Raw genomic sequence first — 26,016 nt, forward strand, 5'->3', positions numbered from 1 at the left:
ATACAATGTGCCTTATATTTCTGGTAGCATAAGAACTTAGTAAAATTATTCTAGATATAGCTGTATGTAAGTAGCTTGGTAAAATTAAATATACCCACAATAGGACTTCGAGGAATGTGAAAAAGAGGGAAAACCCATCTATTTATAAATATTTATATGTGTTTATCACTACAACAGAATATTATTTCAAAAAAAAAGACAAATATGTGCACCTGAGCAAATACAGATATGTCTATATAAAACAACGGTAGATTAAAAAAAAAGTATAAATATTAGCTACATCTTGACTCTACCTTGAATACAAAAGTACATATAAAAATAAGAAGAGAATACAGAAGATGGAGAGCAATGATTCGGGTATGGAGGAAATTTTGAGCTATTATTTTTCTCAGCTTTACTGAGATATAATTGACATATAACATTGTGTAAGTTTAAGGTGTACAACGTGATGATTTGATACACGTATATACTGCAAAATGATTACCACAACAATAAGGTTATTTGACACATCCATCATTTCACATTCTTACATTTTATTTTTCCCGTGGTGAGAACTTTCAAGATCTACACTCTTAGCAACTTTCAAGTACATACACAATACAGTATTGTTAACTATAGCCACCATGCCGTACATTAGATCCCGGGAACTTACTCATCCTGTAATTGAAAGTTTATGCCCTTTGACCAATCTCTCCCTATTTCTCCTACCCCAGGAGCCCCTTGCAACCACCATTCTACTGTTTCTATGAGTATGGCTTTAAAAAAAAAAAATTCAACACATAAGTGAGATCACACAGTATTTGTCTTTCTCTGACTTATTTCACTTAGCATGATGCCCTCAAGGTCCATCCATGTTGTCACAACTGACAAATTTTCTTCTTTTTTATGGCCGAATAATATTACATTATATATATGTGCATATATATATGTATATTTATCACATTTTCTTTATCCATTCATCTGTTGACAGACATCTAGGTTGTTTCTAGGTCTTGGCTACTGCGAATAATCCTGCAATGAACATGAGAGTTCAGATACCTCCTACAGAGTGGTGTCATAGCCTTTGAACATATACCCAGAAATGGGATTGCTACACCATATGGTAGTTCTATTTTTAATTTTTTGAGGAACCTCCACACAGTTTTCCATAAAGGCTGTACCAATTTACATCCCCACCAACAGGGCATCAGGGTTTCCTCTTCTTCACATCCTCACCAATGCTTATCTCCTGCCTTTCTAAAAGGTGTGCGGTGATATCTCATTGTAGTTTTGATTTGCATTTCCTTGATCAGTGATGTTGAGCATCTTTTCATGTACCTGTTGGCCATCTGTAGGTCTTCTAAATGTCCATTCAACTCTTCTGCCCATTTCAGAATCAGATTATTTGTGGTTTTGCTATTGAGTTGTATGAGTTCTTTATATTTTGGATATTAATCCCTTATCAGATATATGGTTTGCAAATATTTTCTTCCATTCTATAGGTTGTCTCTTCCTTCTATTGATTATTTCTTTTGCTGTACAGAACTTTTTTAGTTTGATACAGTCTCACTTTATTTTTGCTTTCATTGCTTGTGCTTTTGATATATCTAAACAATCATCACGAAGACCAAAGTCAAGGAGCTTTTTCCCTATGTTTCTTTCTAGGAGTTTTATGGTTGCAGGTCTTACATTTAAGTCTTTAATTCATTTTGAGTTAATTTTTGTGACAAGTATTAAGATAGGAGTCCAATTTCATTTTTTTGCACATTAATATCCAATTTTCCCAACATCATTTATCAAAAAAGACTCTCTTTTCTCCATGGAGTATTCTTGGCTCCCTTCTCAAATATTAGCTGACTGCATATGCAGGGGTTTACTTCTGGGGTCTCTATTCTATTCCATGGGTCTATGTGTCTCTTTTTATGGCAGTACTATACTGTTTTGATTACTATAGCTTTGTATTATAGTTTGAAATCAGGAAGTGTGATGCCTCTAGCTTTGTTCTTCTTTCTCAAGAGTGTTTTGGCTATTCAGGGTCTCTTTTGGTTCTATACAAATTTTAGGATTGTATTTTTCTATTTCCATGAAAAATGCCATTGGAATTTAGATAGGGATTGCACTGAATCTATAGATGGCTTTGGGTAGTATGGACATTTTAACAATATTAATTCTTCCAATCCATGAATATGGGATATCTTCCCATTTATTTGTATCTTCTCAATTTCTTTAATCAATGTCTTATAGTTTTCAGTGTACAGGTCTTTCACTTCCTTGGTTAAATTTATTCCTAAGTATTTTATTGTTGAGTTGTTATTATTAAAACATGTAGTAACATTTACTGAACACTCCTTACATGTCATGCATTTCAGAGCAACCATGTGAGGCAGGCACTGTTATGATCATTCTCATTTAAAAGATAAAGAAACCAAGGTTGGAGAGACTTAGCAAATTGCTCAAGGTCACAAAACTCACAAGCAGGGGAGCCAGGATTCAAGCTTATGGTATTCGATTTTGGAGCCCAAGCTCTAAAACTCTATGCACAACTCTCTCTTCGTATATTTATGGTTTATTGTTCCTACTAGAAAGACAACTAAGTAATACACATAAAATTGTACAAAACATCTTAAAAAGCGAGGAGGTTCATGATGTATTCCAATTAAATAATAATATTTAAATATTTACTTTAGATCAAAAAGTCAAATGTTTTATCAATTTCCAAAATTTGCATATCAGTATCATATTTTCCTTTCAAATCTGTCTTTTTAAAGTAATAATCAATGAGATATCCTAAGACTAGGACGTATTTTGACAGGATCAACCTTATTCAGGACAATATTATTTAGATTTAGTTTATAATAATTTATAGAACCACAAGATTAAAAACTATAAAAGACCACTATATTTTATATCTTAAAAACTACAAAGACCACTATATTTAAAAAAAAAAATCCTCTTACGGTCAATTCTTCAAATTTAAATTTAAATTGTTTAACCACTTTGGTCCTGTAGCTAGAATTAAGTTACCAAAGAATATACTGGGTTATAGATGGTAGACAGTATAGGAAGGACAAAATATGAACAGAAAACACATTAGGGAGAGAAGTTCTTTCTTTATTGAGGAAGAATCATACCAAAAGCCTTCTTGTTTAAAATAAGAGAAATGAGCTTAATGTATACTAACAATAAACCTGTTAGCTAACAGGTTAGTAAAGTTAGAAAGGAAAACAATTTGGCTCAATTAATGTTTTCTGAAATCCTGCACACATATAACAGTTTGTTTTTTCACACTGAATAAAAGGGAAAAAACTACATTCATAAAATACCACAGGAGATAGATTTCTTCTTAAAAGGAAATTTTTTTCAGAAAAAAGTAAAACATGACAAGAAATTAATACTATACACAAATGCAGTTCTCACCCGGTCTTCCTTCTTAGGCAGCTGATCCTTGATTAGAACCTTGGTGCGCCTGAGAAACCACCCAGACATCTTCTTTGCGAGCCTCCGCATGGCCTTTCGGCCAGTAGCTAGTTCTCTCTTTGTTGCTGTGTGTCTCTGACCATGTTCTACTGGGTCAGAAAACTGCTTCTTGAAGTTGATCCTGCTGCCCAAAAGTCCTGGTACGGCCCTTTAAAACAGCAATAAGAAAAATGGTAGGGCTTTATTAAATTATCTAAAAAGGAAAACAGTGACTTCTTTCTGTTCTAAGAAATATATTAAGTCACTTGTTTATTAATGACAATAACAAAAAGCAAGAAAACAGAATGTTCTTTTTTATGACAGTTTCAGTAAATAACTAGAAGAAGATGATGGAATTGGTAAATTAGTTCAGACATTTACTTCAGGGACCAAGAGTAACAAAGAGGTTTTCATGGGACTCTCTACTCTGTATATTATGTTTGAGATCAAGCACTTCTGTAAACAGACAATATTTTTTCTGAAACTAATAATTAGCAAACAAGGTAACATAAAGAAGACTTAAATAATTTTCAAAAAAATAAAAAGTGTTTTCTTTCACTCACCAGTCCATAACACACCACAGTTCTTTCATGTTGTTCTGAAGAATGGTTCCAGTGAGGCCAATGCGGACATTACATTTTAAAGCTTTCATAACTTCTGTTACTCTAGCCTTTGGATTCTTGATTCTATGAGCTTCATCCACAATGACAGCTGACCATTCCAAACTGTAAAAGAAGAAAAAAGGAGGGAAAAGTCGAGAAAACTTCCCTTTTTTAGTCTATATAGTTTTTAGAGAGCAGCTTTCTCAACCAAAGTTTTGGGTTTTTCTCCCTCTTTCCTCTTTGATGATTCCATAGGAATCTCACCTAAATGGTCCTATGTTTGGACAACCCATGAAAACAAAATGCGTAGGGAGACAAAGGGTATAGAGATTCTATTTGATGACGGTAGAATGAAAAAACTCAAAGATCACTAAAATGACAAAAAAGGATTTTTTAAAAAGTAACAAACAAGAAAAATAAATATAAAATAAAAGAAGCAAAACTTTCAATGTTAAATCTGAATGAAAAAACATCAATAGAAACTCATGATTTTAAAAAGTGTATTACATAGCTCTGTCTGCTAGAAAGGTTACCCCAGTAGGAATGAGCAGTCATAGAGGTCAATCCACTAAAAGGAACCAGAGCCCAATGGAGAAATAGTTGATTCCAGGCACGCAGCAGGGGAAACACTGAAGAGCCAGAAAGCACAGCTGTATCCAAAGATAAATGAGGGCGTGTCCAAAGGACACAGCAGCCAGGCTAATTAGAAAATTTGAGCATCCTTAAGAATACTAACTATAACTGAGTATAAAACATTGAATAAATAAAAGCCCAGAAGTTCCATGAAAAAAAATTAATTTAGACCATACACAAAATGTATATACAAAAATTAACTCAAACCATATACAAAAATTAGCTCAAAATAGATCATAGGTTTAAATATAAGAATTAAAACTATAAAACTGATAAAACGGGAAAAAATCTTATGACTCTGGGTTAAGCATAAACTTCTTAAATACGACACCAAATAGGTCAATAAAAATTTTTTTGATAAGTTGGACTTCATTAAAGTTAAAAACTTTTACTCTTCCAAAGACACCGCTAAGAAAATGAAAAGATATGCTACAGACTGGGAGAAAATATTTGCAAATCATAACCTGGCAAAGAACTTGTACACAAAATATATAAAGAACTATTACAATCAATACAAGCTGGAACAATCCAATTTAAAGGATGGGTAAAAAGTTTTAATAGACATTTCACCAGAAAAGGTATAGGAAGGCCAAATAAGGACATGAAAAGGTTCTCAACATCGCTGGTCATTAGAGAAACGCAAATTAAAACCACAAGGTAACAACTGCAAATCCATCTGAATTGCTACAGTGAAAAAAGACTGACAATGTCAAGGGTCGGCAAGGATGAAGGGAAACTGGAACCTTCATAGACTGTTTTGGGGAAGGTGCAGCTACTTTTCTAAAACAGTTAGGCAGTTTCTTAAAAAGTCACATTTCTCATACTACCCAGCAATTCCATTCCTAGGTATCCATCCAAGAGAAATGAAAACTTACATCCACACAAAGACTTGTATGCAAATGTTCACGGTAGCATTATCCATAATAGTCAAAAACTGGAAACAAAACACCCAACCATTGGTGAATGGATAAACAAAATGAGGTACATACATACAATAGTACTGGTCAGGAATAAAAGGGAACACACTACTGAAACATGCTACGACATGAACCTCAAAAACAGGATGTTTAGTAAAAAAAGCCAGACACAAAAGACAACATATTATATGATTCCATTTATTTCAAATTTACAGAAGATGCAAATCTATAGAGACAGAAAGCAGATTAGCGGATGCTTGGAACTAGAGATGTGATCAGAGATTGACTGTAAACAAAAAACTTCTTGAAGTGATAGAAATGTTCTAAAACTGTATTGTGGTAATAATTGCATAACGTTATAAATTTACTGAAATTATTCTACACTTACATTCTATGATGTATCAATTATACCTTAATAACCCATGAATCTATAATTATGTTCAAAAAAAGGGAGCTGGGACAGAAACTTTGCTACCATTGTAGATGACTATTATGCCAACATCTTAGTCTGAAAATTGGTAATTAAAGCAAAAGAATCAAGCATTCACCTTGCTTTCTTTAGCTGAAATTGTAGTTAATTCTTACTTGTAGGAGAATGCCAGTTAATAAGTATAGAAGAAATGACAAATTTAGGAAAACATTATTTTGCAAAACCCAATAAAATAACTGACTCAGTAAGAATAATTTCTGTATGCTAATACCACTAAGTAAAAGGATTGAGGGACCAGAATATTCAAATGGTGGTAAATTAACACCCTACAAATTACTTCTAATTGTAAAGGGAGAAACATATCCTTACAATGGAAAGATCTGATGACTACCTCCTCAGCCTGTGGGACAAACTTGGCATCATTAATAGTGAAATACAGCCATTTGTGACAACATGGATGGTCCTTGAGGGTATTTTGCTGAGTGAAATTAATCAGAGGGAGAAAGTTAAATACCGTATGATCTCACTTATACATAGAAGATAAAAACAACGACAAACAAACACATAGCAATGGAGATTGGATTGGTGGTTACCATAGGGGAAGGGTGAGGGGAGGGCAAAAGGGGTGATTAGGCTCACATGTGAGGGGATGAACTATAATTAGTTTTTGGGTAGTGAACATGATGTAATCTACACAGAATTTGAAATATATTACAATGTACATCTGAAAGCTATGTAATGTTAGAATCCAATGTTACTGCAATTAAAAAAATACTAAAAAAAAATAGTGGAACAACCTGACATTAATATCTCTTGAGGTAATGTAATATGAAGTCTATAGCATTATTTATGAAGTATCCTTGTCAAAAATGTTTAACCTGAATCTAATTAAGCCTTTAGACCAAAATCAGCCCACAGAAATACAGATGTTAGAGGAATCACAACTCCTTGAGAAGGCAGTCAGACAAATCTAACACATGAGACATCTGAAAAGACAACTGGCCTGGTCCCCTCAAAATTCATATGATAAAAAAAAAAGTTGGGGGAAAGTTCTAGATTAGAAGAGATTAAACAGACTTGATAACCAAATCCATCATCTGAACCTTTATTGAATACTGCTTTGCAAATACTAGATATTAAAGATATTTTGAAGATAATTAAGAAAATTTTAATTGCTGTTATTTTTCTTCAGTGTGACAATGGTAATGTGGTATGAGAAAGAATATCACTAGTTTTAGGAGATTCATGCTAAAAGATTTAGAGATAAAACTGTCATGTTATATACCACCACTGTACATAGACATAGATATAGACACACACAATTAACTTACATTTTGCCAACATTTGAATATATATACACAAACACACAACTAGTGTATCCAGGTAGTGAGTACATGGATGTTCATGTACTATTACTTCAATTTTTCTATTGAAATATTTCAAAAAGGTTTGACAATTTTCTTAACATAAAGTTGAAAAAGAACAAGCAAACAAAGAGAGAGGAGAAAACAATCACAAAACTTCAGAAGCTGGGAAGAAGACGAACAAGACAACTTACAAACGTAGAGAAAGCAGTATCCTATGTCAGTAGTGGAGAAAGCCAAGAAGGAATCCGACTCATATTATTGAGCTCTTAAAAAGCTAGGAATCGGTGGCACCAGATGCCTCTGGAGTTTGGAGCTATGTAAATGTTCAAGTCTGTCTAAGAAGTAGTTGAATCTTCTAGATACTAATCCCTACTCCACAAGACAGCCCAGCCAGGTCACCTAAAGTGAGCAAAAGAAGGGCAAAATACAGAAAAATCCTCATTTCCCTTAAGGAGAATCAAGGGTTATGCTGAAAGCCAAAGAAAAATTTTTCAAGTTGCAGCATAGACATGTTCTTTAGAGACATGGCAGTAAAACCATGAAGATAAGTAAAAGAGTTGAAGGCGGTTGTCCCTGAAGAACAAGTAATAGGGGTGATGGGCAGGAGTGAACTACAGTTTCTCATATTTGGCTCTTTAAATAATATCTATATATAACTTTGATAAAAATTAAAATGAAGGAAAATATATAATAGTAATAACAAAAAGAGATGCAGTTCACTATATTATACAGTGTGTTTATCTACTCTGTGGATTATCTATGATAAATATTTAATCCTGGTCTATCATACAGAGGACTATTCTCACAAAAATTACTGAATATTTATTCTGATGAAATATAAGTTTTTTGAACATTTGTCAAAATAAAGCTGTTCAAACAGACAAAAGAAAGCTAAATATAACAAAAATTGTGACATTTGATTTTTCTAATTTTACACAGAAACCTGACTTATATTTATATAATTGTACTTTAGAATTCTTATTTAATATTTATAACAATCACAGAAAATAACCACTTAACATTTATTCGGCAACTATTATGTGCTAGAGATATAAGCACTGAAATACAGAAATTATCCTATATCAAAGACCTCACAGTCTAAAGTGGTAGAGAGTTTTTAAAAAAATTAAAATATGACTGGTGCTATAATAAATGAATTTCTTATCACATTTATCTAATTGGAGAACATCTTTTGGGGTGGTATAATATATTGGACAAAAGCCCAAGGTCTGGAGTTAGATGGTCAAGGTTTAAATCTCATCTCTACCACTGACTTTGTGGTAGGCTTGGGTAAGTTACTTAACTTTGCTATGCCTCAGATTACTCCTGTATTCTGACAGCATCCATGAAACATTAACAGGCTAACTTATTAGCTTGTAAATGGGGTAAAATCAAATCCTAGAGCTGACAAAAATGGTAGCTCTAAATCCAACTTTACTAACAATTACATTAAATGTAAATGGACTAAATGCTCCCAATAGAAGGCAGAGAGTATCAGGATGGATAAAAAAAAGCAAGACCCAATTATATGCTAACCATAAGAGACTCACTTTAAATATAAAGAACAAGTATGTTGAAATAAAAAGAAGGAAAATGATAAACATGCAGTAAGCATAAGAAGACTGTATTGTCTACATTAATATCAGATAAAACTACAAGATTATTAGATTTAAGGGGTGTTTTTTAAAGATAAAAGAATCAATTCATTATGAAAAAATACCAATCATAAATGTGTGTGTACCTAACAACTGAGCTTCAAAATATATGAATTGAAAACTGATAGAAATGAAAGGAGAAAAAAATCTATATTTATAACTGAAGATTTCAACATTCCTCCCTCAGAAATTATAAACCAACTAGAAAATCAGTAAAGAACACTTGAACAACACCTAGCCAACCTGACTTTATTGATATTTATAGAACACTATACCCAAGAAGTGTAGAATAAACATCTTCCAAGTGTAAAGAGATTAGAAAAATGCAAATTATACTACAATGAGATACCACTCTACACACATTAAAATAGCTAAAAATAAAAAGACTGACAATATCAAGTGTTAGTGAGTATGTGAAGCAAGTGAACTCTCATAGATTGCTAGCTGGAGTAGAACGGTACAACCACTCTGGAAAATTGTTTGGCAGTTTCTTCTAAAGCTAAACCTATATGTAGCATATCACCCAGAAATTCCACTCATAGGTATTTACCCAAGAAAAATGAAAATGTATGCCAAAAAAACGGTTATACATAAATATTCCTTAAAGTTTTACTTGTAATAACCAAATACTGGAAAACCCAAAAATCCATTCTCAAATGAATGGTTAACAAAATGTAGTATATTCATAAAATGCAATACAATTCAGCATTAAAAAAGGACCATCATTGATACATTCAATAACATGGATGAATCTCAAAAACATTATGATGAGAAAAAGATGCCAGACAAAACAGTTCAGATGACAGGAGGCAACACAAGATAAAGATGTTGGAAAGTGTGGTTTCTTCTGAGGCCTCCCTCCTTGGCTTACAGATGGCTGCATTCTTGCTCTGTTCTCATGTGTCCTTTGCTTAGTGCTTTCAAATTCCTGGTGTCTCTATCTCTTCTTCTAAGGACACCAATCAGATTGGAATAGGGCTCCACATTAATGGCCTCATTTTAAATGAATTACCTCCTTAAGGATCTTATCTCCAAATACAGTTACATTCTGAAGTCCTTGGAGTTGGGACCTGAACATAAAAATTTGGAGGGGACACAATATAGCTCATAATAAGCCTCCTAATTGGTCTTTCTTCATTCAATCTGGCTCTCCTGTGTCAGCATACACAGCAGCTGGGTTTCTTATAAAACGCAATCTGATCATTTTTATCATATTAGTAATCTGCTGAAACATATCAGTGGCACTCTACTGCTCTAAGGATAAAGACCAAAATCCTCTAGGTGGCTTTCAATACTCTTTATGAACTGTTCCTTGCTTACCACACTGGCGTTGTCTCCCAGTTACTTCCCTCTTACACTCTAGGCTGGACCATCAGATGCAGAAAGCATTGGAACTGGTTTCATTTATTGAAAAATGTGGCCATCTTTGTTGTCTGAAGGCCTCTGAAAATACTGTTTGTTTCCTCTTGGATTACTCTCCTAATCTTCAAGTTTTACTCATTCTTCAAAATTCTCACTCAGCTTATAGATCATCTTCTTTGGGAAGCTCCCCGACGACTCTCCTCACTCTGCAGCAGAATTAGGCTTCTCACGTGCTCCCACAGCATCCTTTGTTCCATATCACGGCGCTCACATGACTTTATAAATGCCTGTCTCTAGATTCTCCACTGAAATCTTAAGATGCGTTAGGCATAAACCAGTTCATTTCTTTTGGGTACTTGTAGTCCTAGAACAGTGGTTCTCAATACGTATATGTATTTTTTCCACTCTACATTCACACAGACTCCTATAATTAAAATCATTCATGAAAACCACTGTCTTAGTCTAGAGGCACTGTATACGTAAAAAGTTGTGCCTGAGATTTTGGACAAGTCATATCGTTCTTTAACAAGCATTGTTTGGAGAGGTAATGGAGGAAATAAAATAAGGAACTGTGGAAAATCTGGTGCAGGTTTTTCCTTTTAGAAAGTAAGCTAATTATTATAAACTGTCTATTTCAATAATTGTGAAATGAAATTAAACCATGCTAAAAAATATTTAGAGCATTAAAGAATTACAGTATAAAGGGATAAATAACAATTGATGTAAGCAGAATATTAATGCAAATCATTCCCATTATTCCCATTACCTGTTAAGTTCATCTAGACATAATCGCAGTGTTTCATAAGTTGTTAGAGCAATTTCACATTTCCTCTGCTTTACACGAATCAGTTCATTGTCTTTTTTGTTACCATGTAAAATAGTGACTCTGAAATATCCCCAGGTGTCCAATTCATCCTTCCAGTTGTAGAGGACAGAAAGAGGAGCAACTATTAAGAACATCTAAAAGAAGAATAAAGAAATTTATGAAATATATTTTTAAAAGTGAAAAAGAACCCCAAAGTGAAATCTAGAATATCAATAGTCCTATTCTTTAATTCTTGACACTGTAGTTACTAAGAATAAATACAACTGAGCAATTGGATATATCTAGACATAGACTATCAAAAAATACTTTGTTATTTACTTAGCTTTTTATTAGGACAACATAGATATCTAACCACGTCCAAAGGAACAGCTATTTTGATTTCCCCCCAAAAAAGGAGTTGAGATAGGAGAGAAGTAATTCTCCAAAACAGAGAAAAGAGTATAATCAGGATCCCAATAATAAGTTCAAAGGCCAAGGGCACTACAAATATGCAAAGCAGGCCAGGTTTTTTCTTGGACTATTTGGTCTCCTGGAACTCTCTTTCCTTTTCATTTCCCTAGTCTACCTCCTCTCCTCTCTCTCAGATACTGTCAATAGAAGACTCGCAAAATTCACTGGAAAATAGAAGCAATTAGAATAAAACCTCCACCTCTCTTATCATTAGATAAATAACCTACCTACATTTATTTCCATATATTCTGCCCTCCCACAGGTTACCATGGATGAGCTGTCCAAGTTCTTATCTAAAGACAAATCCTGAACTTAGACAGTGGCTCCCATCGCTTCTTGCCAACAAAGTCAATGCTGGAGAAATTGTCCCAATCTCTCCATTGTGATTAACTTTCCCTTTTTAATGGATAACATACATCCATAAGCAAACATGCTCTAATATTTCCTAGGGTTAAAAACCAAAACAATACCAAAAAACCTCTTCCTTAACCCTACATCTCTCTCTAGCTATCTCCCATTACTTTACTTGCTTTTTAGCAACGATCCTCAGGAGTCATCAAGGCTTATTGTCTCTACTTACTCTCCTCCTGTTCTCTCTTGAACTCATGTAAATGAGATTTCTGCCCCAACAGCTCCAATCAAAGCAGTCCTTGTCAAGATTACCCACATATCTCTGTCTAGTCTTCACATGAATGTTTCAGGGTTCCACTGACCTTTCCCGTACTAACCCTGGATGCTGCGGTCTTCAACCATTTTATTTTTTTAATGTTTTTATTTCTCATTCTTATCACTACTCCTAAGCTATTATATTTAATAGGGTTATAAGTAAGTTTCTTGTCTAAAGTTTTATACCTGTCCTACTTGGTAAAGATGAATCAATTAAACATATTGAAAAATTTCAGCTTAACAAAAAAATAAAATAATACAATGCTACTCTAAATCCTGCCCTCTCTTCTGTGAAACATTTCAGCTAGGCTATTTGTTAGCTGTGAGAAGTCAAATCTGTGACTGTGTTTTGGAAAGAGAAAGAGGAAAAAGAAGAGAAGATCAACCTACTGAACATAAGCGTTCCTTTATCCCACCTCATCATCAAGCATATATAAGTACTTTCTCATCATACTTGATTCATCTCAAATACTTTTGTCTTTTGGCTCAGACTTTATCCTATGAATTTCATTTCTCCTATCTTCAAATGTAAAATTTGAGCACCAAGTACTAAGTCCAATTATAGTCTCCCTACTCCCTTTTTTTTTTTTTTTTTTTTGTATATTACAAAATAAAATTGTTGTGTCCAAACTCCATCTGAGCACTTTGAGCAGTTTTCCACTTCAGGGTCATTCATCAAAGGTGCCAATAAATCTAAAGATTCCTAGAATCAGCTCTAAGATTCCAGAAGACGTTTAAACATTAAGATATTTCTTACAGACGTTATTGGTCTTCAAAATTGTGAAAGGGTAAATCAAACGGTTCATTAACTCATTTTAATACTAAAAGAGGTCAGAGAACTGGCTTATGCAATTCGTAAAGTCCAGAGAAATTGAATAAGAAGAACTTGAAGTGTTTACTACCACAGTGCGAATAATATTTCAGGTAATAAGCCTTACTTAAGCAAAGGATGCCAAAACAATAAAATGGAAAGCAGCGGTAAGCAGTGGTATGAACTGTGACAGGATACCCAGAGATGTTTTTCATGTGTAATGATTTTTGTGGTAGAAGTATAGCATTAACAATAATTATCATAACCTATATTGAGCACTTACTGTGTGCCAAAGACAGTAAAAGTAGTTTACAGATACTAACTCAAGAACTTTACACAGAAATGCTATACACCAGGATTACCTACTATTTCCTTTCTACAGATGAGAAAATGAAGGTGTAGAGATGTTAAAAAACATGCTCAAGGTCATAATGCTATTAAGTGGCAAAGTAAGTATTTGAACCCAACCACCATATGTCATGTTAGCATCTTAAATCAGAAAGTACATGACCTTGAGACACATAACCACGGTAACTCTGGTACTTTGTACAGTGCCTAGAAAACAAAGCTGTTCAATTGATAAATGAAACAATAAATGAAACTATGAACGGCAATGTCAAGGTAGGAATAGCACTGTTTATTCAGAGGATAATGACAGACCAACAGATCAGAAGCAAAGGTTTCACACGAGAGGAAGTGAGATATCAAAGTGAAAAGTAAAATGTACCTTTATAGAGAGAAATTACAGATCATAAAATTGGAATTTTTGCTATATAACCCAAAGTTCTAAAGAATATTCTCTGTAATTACCTCTACAATCTTAATTCTTTCAAATATGCCAAATCTAATTAATTTACACCCTATTGTGCAAAGTTGATATTTGTTCCTTTGGTACGCTATGACTATTTAATGTATCAGAATTTAAGTTTAGAAGCCACTCTAGTCTGGAACCCTTCCAATTTCCTCTTCAGAAAAGCAGCATGATAATACTACCAAAACATGACAAACATTCTATCAAAAGAGAAAATAACAGACCAATATGACTTAGATCAATGCACACTAAATCAACAAATAAATCATGAAATTAAACATGAAAAGTAAATAAGATGAGAATGGAAATGACAAGGAAAGGTATAACTATCTACAGAAAACATAAATAAATCAACTAAATGAACAGTACATCAACTATTAAGAATAAGAAAAGAATTAAGAAAGTAGAATTTATAAAATATATGGGACAATATAATGACTCCTTAGAAAAGACAGACTTGATAGATATATACAGAACACTCCATCGCAGAGCAGCAAAATATACACTCCTCTCAAGTGCACATGGAACATTCTCCAGCATAGATTATATGTTAGGCCACAAAACAAGTCATAATAAATGCAAGAAGACTGAAATCATATCAAGCATCCTTTCTAACCCAATAGTATGAAACTAGAAATTAATTACGAGAAGAAAACTGGAAAATTCATAAATACATGGGGATTAAACAACATGCTACTGAATAACCAATAAGCTAAGGAGAAATAAAAGAAGAAATTAAAAAAAAAATCCCTTGAGACAAATGTAAATAGAAACATAACATACCAAAACTTACGGGATATAGCAAAAGCAGTTCTAAGAGGGAAGTTCATAGAAATAAATTCCTACCTCACAAAACAGGAAAAAAACCTCAAGTAAACAACATAACTTTACACATCAAGGAACCAAAAAAAAAAAAAAAAAACAAACAAAGCTCAGTTAGAAGAAATAACAAAGATCAGAGTGGAAATAAATGAAATAGAGACTAAAAAGATAAAAGAAAAGATCAATGAAACTAAGAGCTGATTCTTTGAAAACATAAACGAAATTGACAAAACTTTAGCTAGACTCACCAAGAAAAAAGAGAGAGGGCTTAAATAAATAAAATAAGAAATGAAAGAGGAGGTATTATAACTGATACCACAGATATACAAGGAATCACTAAGAGACTGCTATGAACAATCATACACCAAATAAATTGGACAATCTAAAAGAAATGGATACATCCCTAGAAACACAGAACCTTCCCAGACTGAATCATGAAGAAATAGAAAATCTGAATAGACTGATTCCTAGGAAGGAGATTGACTGAGCAATCAAAAACATCCCAATAAACTAAAGCCCACTGGTAAATTCTACTAAATATTCAAAGAAGAATTAACACTAAGCCTTGTCAAATTCTCCCAAAAAAAGTAGAACAGGAAAGAATGCCTCCAAACTCATTTTAAGAGGCCAGTATTACCTTGATATCAAAACAAGACAAGGGTAGTACAAGAAAAAATTACAGACCAATATCCCTGATGAATATATAAGCAAAAATCCTCAACAAGGGGCCAGCTCAGTGGCATAGTGGTTAAGTTTGTGGGATCTGCTTCAACGGCCTAGGGTTCACAGGTTCAGATCCCAGGCACGGACCTAGCACCACTAATCAAGGCACATTTTGGCGGTATCCCACACAAAACAGAGGAAGACTGGCACGGATGTTAGCTCAGGGCCAATCTTCATCTCACACACACACACACACAAATGCTCAACAAAATATTAGCAAACCAAATTTGTTAACACATTAAAAGGATCGTACTACACCATGATCAAGTGGGATTTATTCCAGGATGCAATGATGGTTCAATACCTGCAAATCAAACATGTAATATACCATATTAATAAAATCAAGAATAAAAATCAGAAGAGGGTGTCAAGATGGCAGCGTAGGTGGACTCTGAACTCACCTCCTCCCACAAACACAACCAAGTTACAACTATTTTTGGAAAAATTACCCCTGAGAGAGAACTGAAAACTGGATAAAAAGAACCCCCACAACAAGGGTCAGTCCTGACTGAGGTTGAAGAAGCAATTTCTGTCTGGAGAGAAAAAAGCCACCTTCGTGAGCCATGGAGCTTCATGGTTGGCCAACCAGGAGCAATCCTAAGATACACAGCCTTCCCTGGAGGAGTGGGGGACCTGACCAGGGGAATGTTGTCACTATAAGCATCCTTCGGACTCAGCACAACTGAGATGGGTGTCATAATATCTGGCTTTGCTGGCTATTAACTACAACAGGGAATATCCCTAGAAAAGCTATCAGACATAAGTTGAAAAAGCCAGCTCTTAATGGGCTCACACAGAAATTCACCCACTTCAGAAAACAACCTCAAATCACCAGGAAGAAAGGGTCACAGTCCTTTGGTGAAAGGAGACTCACCTGAAAGGCTCTGGGGGAATCTCAGTGAAAGGTGAGACATCTCCAGAGACTGAGACATTGGCTGCAACCATTTTTGGGACCTAGAATAGGCATGCTGACACAGATCTGGCAGATGCCACTGGAGTTATTCCACTGGCCTGCTAGCCCAGGGTCTGCTCTGATTTAATCCAGCTCAGCCAGGGCAGGCAACCCACCCTAGGGACAGTCCCACCCAACAGCAAGCCCTCAGGCAACTTTAAGCCTGCAAAGCGTGGGTGCCTGGATCCTCTGCAGGCAGAAGAGTGTGTCTGCCTCTGAGGGGCAGGGCGTACATGAGGAGTCAGATGGAGAGTGTAGGGCAATGGTGGAGTGTGGAAACCTCTGCAAAGAGGTGACTGGGTCTGCTCCAGGGGGTGGGGAAGTGTGCATAGGCCAGGACTGTGTCAACAGTGGGTGTGGACCTATGGGTGTGGGGCTTATCAGCAACAGAAGACTTGTGCTTCTCAAACAGCCACATAGGGGATTGGCCCCACCTTCCAAGGCCTGAAACAATTGGGTACTCCCATGGCTGGCGCCAGCCCCACTCAGCTGCAACCCTGAGAGAGCTGAAAATAGCCTTGCAGGCCAGAGGCCTACAGCAATTGTAAGCTCCTGAGCCTCGCAACAAGCCATGCGAGGGGCTTACTCACTTAAGAGAAAAACTGCAACAGGAATGTGTTATTATACCTTGAAGCCAACTGTGCTGGGGCTCTCCAAACCTGATAAACTGACTGAAGGGTCCATAGCAGCCACACGCAACTGAGCAATACAACCAGTCAGTCAGGGGGACAGCCTAGACTCCCTCGGCACATGCAGCAAGAGCAACCCCGCCACAACAGAAGGACACACATAGCCCAGACAGGGGTCACTCCTGGAACATCTGGAACTGGTGATGAGAGGGAAGCACACTGCTGGGCCTCAAAAGGTGTCTCCTACATATGGCCACTTCTCCAAGATCGGGATATGTAGCTGACTTACCTAATACATAGATATAAGCACAGAGAAAGAGGCAAAATGAGGAGGCAAAGGAATACGTTCCAAGCAAGGGAACAGGACAAAATCTCTGAAAAAGAACTAAATTAAACAGAAATAAACAATCTATCTGACAAAGAGTTCAAGCAAAAGTCATCATGATGCTCACTGATCTTGGGAGAAGAATAAATGAACACAGTGAGAACATCAACAAAGAATTGGAAAATATAAAAAAGAACCACTCAGAAATGAAGAATACAATACTGGAAATGAAAAATTCACTAGCAGGACTCAATAGCAGACTAGATGATACAGACGAATGGATCAGCAAGCTGGACGAAAGCCTAAAGGAAATCACCCAAGCTGAACAGAAAAAAGAAAAAAGAATTAAAAAGAATGAGAACACTCTAAGGGAACTCTGGGACAACATCAAGCACACTAACATTAGTATTATAGGTGTCCAAGAAGGAGAAGAGAGGGACAAGGGGGCAGAGAATCTATTTGAAGAAATAATAGCTGAAAACTTTCACAACCTAAGGAAGGAAATAGACATTCAAGTACAGGAAGCACAGAGAGCACCAAACAAGATAAACCCAAAGAGGCCCACATCAAGACACATTATAATTAAAATGTCCAAAATTAAAGATAAAGAGAGAATCCTAAAAGTTGCAAGATAAAGGGAACAAGTGACATACAAAGGAAACCCCATAAGGTTATCAGCGGATTTCTCAGCAGAAACCTTACAGGATAGAAGGGAGTGGCATGATATATTTAAAGTGCTGAAAGGAAAAAACCTAACACCAAGAATACTCTACCCGGTAAGGTTATCATTCAGAAAGGAAGGAGAGATAAAGAATTTCCCAGACAAGCAAAAATGAAAGGAGTTTTATCACCAAGAAACCACTTTTACAAGAAATGCTAAAAGGACTTATTTAAGTGGGAAAGAGAAGACCACAAATAGGAATAAGAAAATTATTTTTAAAACAGGCAATAAAATCACTGGTAAAGGCAAAAATACAATAAAAGTAGCAGATCAACCATCTATGAAGATAACATAAAGGTCAAAAGACAAAAGTACTAAAATTACCTATTTCGGTGACAAGAGGGTAATAGATATACACACACAAAATAATAGGTTAGGTATGATACCAAAAACATAAAATGTGGGAGGAAGGGAGTAAAAGAGCAGAGGTTTTAGAAAGAGGTCAAACTAAAGAGACCATCAACTCAATATAGATTGCTATATATGTAGATTATTATATGTGAACCTCATGGTAATCACAAACCAGAAACCTATAATAATATACAAATAACTAAGAGAAACTAACCCAAACATAATACTAAAGAAAGCCATCAAATCACAAGGGAAGAGAGCAAGAGAAGATGAAAGGAACAGAGAAGAACTACTAAAACACCCAGAAAAAAAGTAACAAAAAAGGCAATAACTACATATTTATCAATAGCTACCTTAAATGTCAATGGACTAAATGTTCCGGTCAAAAGGCATAGAGTGGCCAGTTGGATAAAAAAACAAGACGCATATATATGCTGCATACAAGAGGCACACTTCAGACCTAAAGACACTCACAATCTGAAAGTGAAGGGATGGAAAAAGATACTCCATGCAAATGGCAAAGAAAAGAAAGCTGGGGTAGCAGTACTTATATCAGACAAAATAGACTTTAAAACAAAATCTGTAACAAGAGACAAAGAAGGGCATTGCATAATGATAAAGGGAACAATCCAACAGGAGGATACACTACTTGTAATTATCTATGCACCCAACATACAAGCACCTAAATATATAAAGCAATTATTAACAGACGTAAAAGGAGAAAGACAGTAACACAATAATAGTAGGGGACTTTAACACTCTACTTACACCAACGGATAAATCATGTCAACAAGATCAAAAAAGAAACATTGGCCTTAAACAACACCTTAGACCAGATGGACTTAGATTAATATAGAACATTCCATCCAAAATCTGCAGAATACACATTCTTTTCAACGGCACATGGAACATTCTCCAGGATTGATCACATATTAGGCCACAAAACAAGTCTTAATAAATTTAAGAAGATTGAAATAATACAAACCATCTTTTCTGACCACAAAAGTATGAAACTAGAAATCAACTATAGGAAGAAAATCAGAAAAGCCAAAAATATGTGGAGATTAAACAAAATGCTACTGAAAAATGACTGGGTCAATGAAGAAATGAAAGGAGAAATCAAAAATTATCTGGAGACAAATGAAAATGAAAATATAACATGCCAAAATCTATGGGATACAGCCAAAGAGGTCCTAAGAGGAGAGTTTATAGCAATACAGGCCTACCTCAACAAATAAGAAAAATTCCAAATAAACAATCTAACAGTGCACTTGAATAAACTGGAAAAAGAAGAACAAACCCAAAAATCAGTATAAGGAAGGAAATAATACAAATCAGAGCAGAAATAAATGAAATAGAGACTTAAAAGATAATAGGGAAAAAAATCAATGAAACCAAGAGCTGCTTCTTTGAAAAGAGAAAAAAAATTGACAAACCTTTACTTAGACTTACCAAGAACAAAAGAGAGAAGGCTCAAATAAATAAAATCAGAAATGAAAGACAAGATGTTAAAACAGACACCTGAGAAATACAAGATTATAAGCAAATACTATGAAAAGCTATACAACAAATTGGATAATCTGAAGAAATGGATAAATTCTTAGAATCATACAACCTTCCAAAACTGAATCAAGAAGAAATAGAGAATTTGAATAGACCAATCACCAGTAAGGAGATTGAAACAGTAATGAAAAAGCTCCCCCAAAATAAAAGTTCAGGACCAGACGGCTTCCCTGGTGAATTCTACCAAACATTCAAAGAAGACTTAATACCTATCCTTCTCAAACTCTTCCAAAAAATTGAAGAGGAGGGGAGGCTTCCTAACTCATTCTATGAAGCCAACATTATCCTGATACCAAAACCAGACAAGGACAACACAAAAAAAGAAAATTACAGGCCAATATCACTGATGAACGTTGACGCAAAAATCCTGAAAAGAATACTAGCAAAGAATACAATACATTAAAAAGATCATATGCCATGATCAAGTGAGATTTATTCCAGGGATGCAGGGATGGTTCAACATCTGCAAATCCATCAAGGTGATATACCACATTAACAAGCCGAAGAATAAAAATTACACAATCACCTCAATATATGCAGAGAAAGCATTTGATGAGGTACAGCAGTGATTTATGATAAAAAACTGAATAAAACAGGTATATAAGGAAAGTACTTCAACATAATAAAGGCTGTATATGACACCCACAGCTAATATCATTCTCAATGGAGAAAAACTGAAAGCTATCCCTCCAAGAACAGGAACCAAACAAGGATGCCCACTTTCACCACTCTTATTTAACATAGTATTGGAAGTCCTAGCCAGAGTAATCAGGTAAAAAAAAGAAATAAAAGGGATCAAATTGGAAAGGAAGAAGTAAAACTGTCAATATTTGCAGATGATATGATTTTATATATAGAAAAACCTAAAGAATACACTAAAAAAAAACTTTTAGAAATAATAAATGAATATGGTCAAGTCGCAGCATACAAAATCAACATATAAAAATCAGTTTCGTTTCTATACACTAGCAACGAAGTAGCAGAAAGAGAAATTAAGAACACAACCCCATTTACACTTGTAACAAAAAGTATAAAATATCTAGGAATAAACTAAAGCAAAGTGGTGAAAGATCTGTACAGTGAAAATTATAAAACACTGTTGAAAGAAACTTAAGAAGACACAAAGAAATAGAAAGATATTCCATACTCTTGGATTAGAAGAATTAAGATAGTTAAAATGTCCATACTTCCTAAAGCAATCTTCAGATTCAAGGCAATCTCTATCAAAGTTCCAACAACATTTTTCACAGAAATAGAACAAAGAACCCTAAAATTTATATGCAACAACAAAAGACCCCAAATTGCCAAAGGAATTCTGAAGAAACTGAACAAAGCTGGATATTTTGAACTCCTTGATTTCAAAATATACTACAAAACTATAGTAACCAAAACAGCATGGTACTGGCACAAAAACAGACACACAGATCAATGGAACAGAATTGAGAGCCCAGAAATAAACCCACATATTTATGGACAGCTAATTTTTTACAAGGAAGCCAAGAATATACAATGGAAAAGGGAAAGTCTCTTTAATAAAAGGTGTTGGGAAAACTTGACAGTCACAGGCAAAAGAATGAAACTAGACCACTATCTTATACCATACACAGAAATTAACTCAAAGTGGATTAAAGACTTGAATGTAAGACCTGGAACCATTAATTTTCTAGAAGAAAACATAGGCAGTATGCTCTTCAACATTGGTCTTTGCAGCATATTTTCAAGTACTATGTCTGACTGGACAAGGGAAACAATAGAAAAACTAAACAAACAGGACTACTTCAAACTAGAAAGCTTCTGTACAGCAAAGGGAACCATCAACAAAATGAAAAGACAACCTAACAATTGGGAGAACATATTTGCAAACCATATATCTGATAAGGGCTTAATATCCAAAATATATAAATAACTCATACATCTCAACAACAAAAACCTAACAACCCAATTAAAAAATAGGCAAAAGATCTGAACAGACATTTCTCCAAAGAAGATATACAGATGGACAATAGACACATGAAAAGATGTTCAACACCACTAACAATTAGGGAAATGGATTTCAAAATTACAATGAGATATCACCTCACTCCCCTGAGAATGGCTATAATTAACAAGACAGGAAACAATAAGCGTTGGAGAGGATGTGGAGAGAAGGGAACCCTCGTACACTGCTGGTGGGAGTGAAAACAGGTGCAGCCGTTATAGAAAACAGTATGGAGATTCCTCAAAAAATTAAAAATAGATCTACCCTATGATCCAGCTATTCCACTGCTGGGTATTTATCCTAAGAACATGAAAACACAAATGTATAAATATATATGCACCCCTGTGTTCACTGCAGCATTATTCACAATAGCCAAGACTTGGAAGCAACCTAGGTGCCCATCAAGGGATGAATGGATAAAGAAAATGTGGTCTATATACACAATGGAATACTACTCAGCCATAAGAAAGGATGAAATCCAGCCATTTGGGACAACATGGATAGACCTTGAGGGCATTATGCTAAGTGAAATAAGTCAGAGGGAGAAAGTCAAATACCGTATGATCTCATTCATAAGTAGGAGATAAAAACGACAAACACACACAAAAACGGAGACCGGATTGGTGGTTACCAGAGGGGAAGGCAGGAGGGAGGAGGGCAAAAGGGTGATTAGGCACATGTGTGTGGAGATGGATTGTAATTAGTCTTTGGGTAGTGAACATATTGCAATCTACATGGAAATCAAAATATATAATGGTGTACACCTGAAATTTATATAATGTTATAAATCAGTTACATCAATAAAAAAGAATATAAATCATATGGTCAACTCAATCAATGCAGAAAAAATATTTAACAAAATTCAACATCCATTTATGATAAAAATTCTCAACAAAGTGTATATAGAGGGAACATACCTCAACATAATAAAGGCCATATATGACAAGCCCACAGCTAACAACATACTCAGTGATAAAAGCTGAAAACTTCCTCTAAGATCAGGAACAAGACAAGGATGCCCAGTCTCGCCTCTTTTACTCAACATATTATTGGAAGTTTTAGCCACAGCAATCAGGCAAGAAAAAGAAATAAAAGGCATCCAGTTTGGAAAAGAAGAAATAAAACTGTCACTATTTGCACATGACATGATATATATTGAAAACCCTAAAGACTCCACCAAAAAACTGTTAGAACTAATAAATTCAGAAAAGTTGCAGGATACAAAATCAATATGCAAAAATCTGTGCATTTCTACCTACTAATAACAAACTATCAAAAAAAGCAATTAAGAAAACAATCTCATTTAAGACTATATCAAAAAGAATAAAATACCTAGGAATAAATTTAACCAAGGAGGTGAAAGACCTGTAACTGAAAACAATAAGACATTGATGAAAAAGATTAAAGATGACACAAATAAATGGAAAGATATTCCATGCTTGTGGATTGGAAGGACTGTCCATACTACTGAAAGCAACGTACAGATTCAATGCAATCTCTACCAAAATTCCAATGGCATTTTTCACAGAACACAACAAACAATCCTAAAATTTGTATGGAATCACAAAAGATCACAAATAGCCAATGCAATATTGAGAGAGAACAACAAAGCTGGAGCCATCACACTCCCTGATTTCAAAATATATTATAATATTTATTTGATTTATATATACTATATTTATATATATACTATATTTATTATATATACTGTATTTATAATATTTATTTGAATGCAGCCAAAGTAGTATTCAAAGAAACATTTATAGCTTTAATGAAATTTATTAGAATACAAAAAGACTGAAAATAAATGAATTAAGAATTTACTGAAAGAGGTAGAAAAATAGCAATGTATATTATGGCAAGGAATTTATACACATATGTGTGTGTGTGCGCACGTATACATATGAGAGAGAGAGGAAAAGAGAGCAAGAGAGGCATTAGTGTCAATTAAGATAGCTATTAGCATATTTCATCACACCATCAAGTGAATATCTTTACTTTCTTCTCTCTTCTCCCATTCTTCTTCTGAAATATTTTAAGTATCCTTAAGTATTTTTAAATATTTAAAGTATTACTTTTCCCTCTTTTTTCTCTCTCCTGTCTGCTAATTATAACAAGTGACACAGACATTTATAAGCTCTGCACTGATAGGTAGAACCAAATAACTGAAAACAAGGCTAAAAACAGTACTTGAACTCATGAAGACTTAAAACACATTAAGAATCGTGATGCTTTTTTAGGATCAAATTGAATTTGACACTCAGATGTATTTATGACACTAAAAATAATAGGACATTTAAAGTAATAATAATTAGAATACCTTAAGCCAATACTTCTCAAAATTTTATACTGAAATGTCCCTACTGATAGACAAGAGTAAACTTTGACTTCTCAGCAATCTTATATATAAGACTCTATTTTAAAATTTGTGGAAAGTGGTCCATCACCATAATATAATAAAGATTTTATAAAATCACTTTATCTTTGTTTCTATCCAGTTTCCTGGATGCTAAGGACAATATAAAAGTCAGACACATAAGTAGAGTACAATTTTTTGCATTCATTATTTTATTAGAAATCTCTTATTTTTTATAAGATCATATATAAGATAGTTTTAAACATATATTTACAAAGGAGAAAACTGAAGTATGGACATGAAAAGCATTCACATGTGCAGAGATAGAGACAAGCCTAGATCTTAGCCTTTCCGATTCCAGCTTGAATCCTCCTTGTATAAGAAGAATTTGTTGCATATTTTCAGGATGTAGTCTGCTAAGCAACTTTATCAATGACACACCTTTGTTACCAATATCTACAACTGTCTCTTTTTCGTTTTCACATAAATAAAAAACAATATGATGTACTTCAGTTAACTTTACATGGACACTCACGAAAATTTAACAAATTAATCAAAGCAAATCATGTACACCAGCCAAGCAAAAGACTTGAAAAGAAATTCAAGCTGAAATTATATTTTCCCATTTTGAGAGTCAATCATATTTAACTTGAGGAGGAAATTGATAATCCTTCAAATATTAGGTCTATAAAACAAATATTTTAATAATGTCTTTAAATTCTTATGTTTTAAATTTACTGTGTGATGTTTAAAAGTTTCTACATACTTTTGCAATACTAGCTTTATGAGTTGTATATTTCTAGATATCTTACCTTTTTTGCTGTAGAAGAAGAGGGTTCCTTTTTCATACTTCTTAGTAAAAACTCTGGCATGTTATTTTCAATATCCTCACGAGTTCCTTTTTTATGCAAAACTGCAGCCAAAAATGAAATAACCTGGAAAAAAACCCCACAACTTTTTTAATCACTATGTATAATGTATCATGATGGACAAAATTTTACTGCTTACATGACTAACTACCCAATTAGTGACAATTTGAGTATGTTAGGGGGAAAACATAACATGAAACACTAGTATCGGTTTTCTTTATTTGGATTAATGAACAAATGTATAATATACATGTATAACATACATAATATAATATAAATGTATAATACATGTTACCCTTAAATAGAGTAAAAAAAATTCCCACCTTGCCATCTCTTTTGTGACAAATTCTACCTACTCAATGAATTTTTGTTATGTTGATTTCATCAGCTAGAACATTACCTTCTTACTTGTTTCTATCCATGGAAACTATCTGTTCATATCCTCTATTAGAATAAACTGTGTACATTCTTTTTTCCTTGTAGAAAATAAACTCCTTAAGGGGGTAATATTTGGCTCATAAATTTATGTACTTCTGTTTGCACAATAAATATAAGTGGAATGACAGAATGTTATTTTAAGATAGACTAAGACAATTCATCAATGTACACACCACTTTGTATAACAGGTATTCTCCAAATATCAACTGAGAATGACAGAGAGACATAGATGAAAGACCTCATATAATTAAGAGCAAGAAATGTTTAATCAATTGGACTTTGGTTCAAATTCAGCCTTAGTTTCTTGGCAGTTATGTTAACTTG

General features: G+C 34.3%; 1 protein-coding gene across 8 annotated transcripts in view; it reads right to left on the reverse strand.

Moving 5' to 3' along the window:
- Nucleotides 1–26,016, reverse strand: part of ERCC6L2 (ERCC excision repair 6 like 2) — a 127,104-nt gene that overhangs the window by 83,616 nt on the left and 17,472 nt on the right. For all 8 annotated transcript variants that reach the window (XM_046663784.1, XM_046663787.1, XM_046663785.1 and 5 more), the window contains exons 3-6: nt 25,198–25,320; nt 11,168–11,361; nt 3,999–4,160; nt 3,397–3,604 (exon numbers count right to left, since the gene is read on the reverse strand). In XM_046663784.1, the coding sequence (XP_046519740.1) occupies nt 3,397–3,604; nt 3,999–4,160; nt 11,168–11,361; nt 25,198–25,320 (687 nt within the window). The remainder of the gene's footprint in view (nt 1–3,396; nt 3,605–3,998; nt 4,161–11,167; nt 11,362–25,197; nt 25,321–26,016) is intronic.

This window comes from Equus quagga, chromosome 6 (assembly GCF_021613505.1).
Source record: "Equus quagga isolate Etosha38 chromosome 6, UCLA_HA_Equagga_1.0, whole genome shotgun sequence".
Taxonomy (NCBI): Eukaryota; Metazoa; Chordata; class Mammalia; order Perissodactyla; family Equidae; genus Equus; species Equus quagga.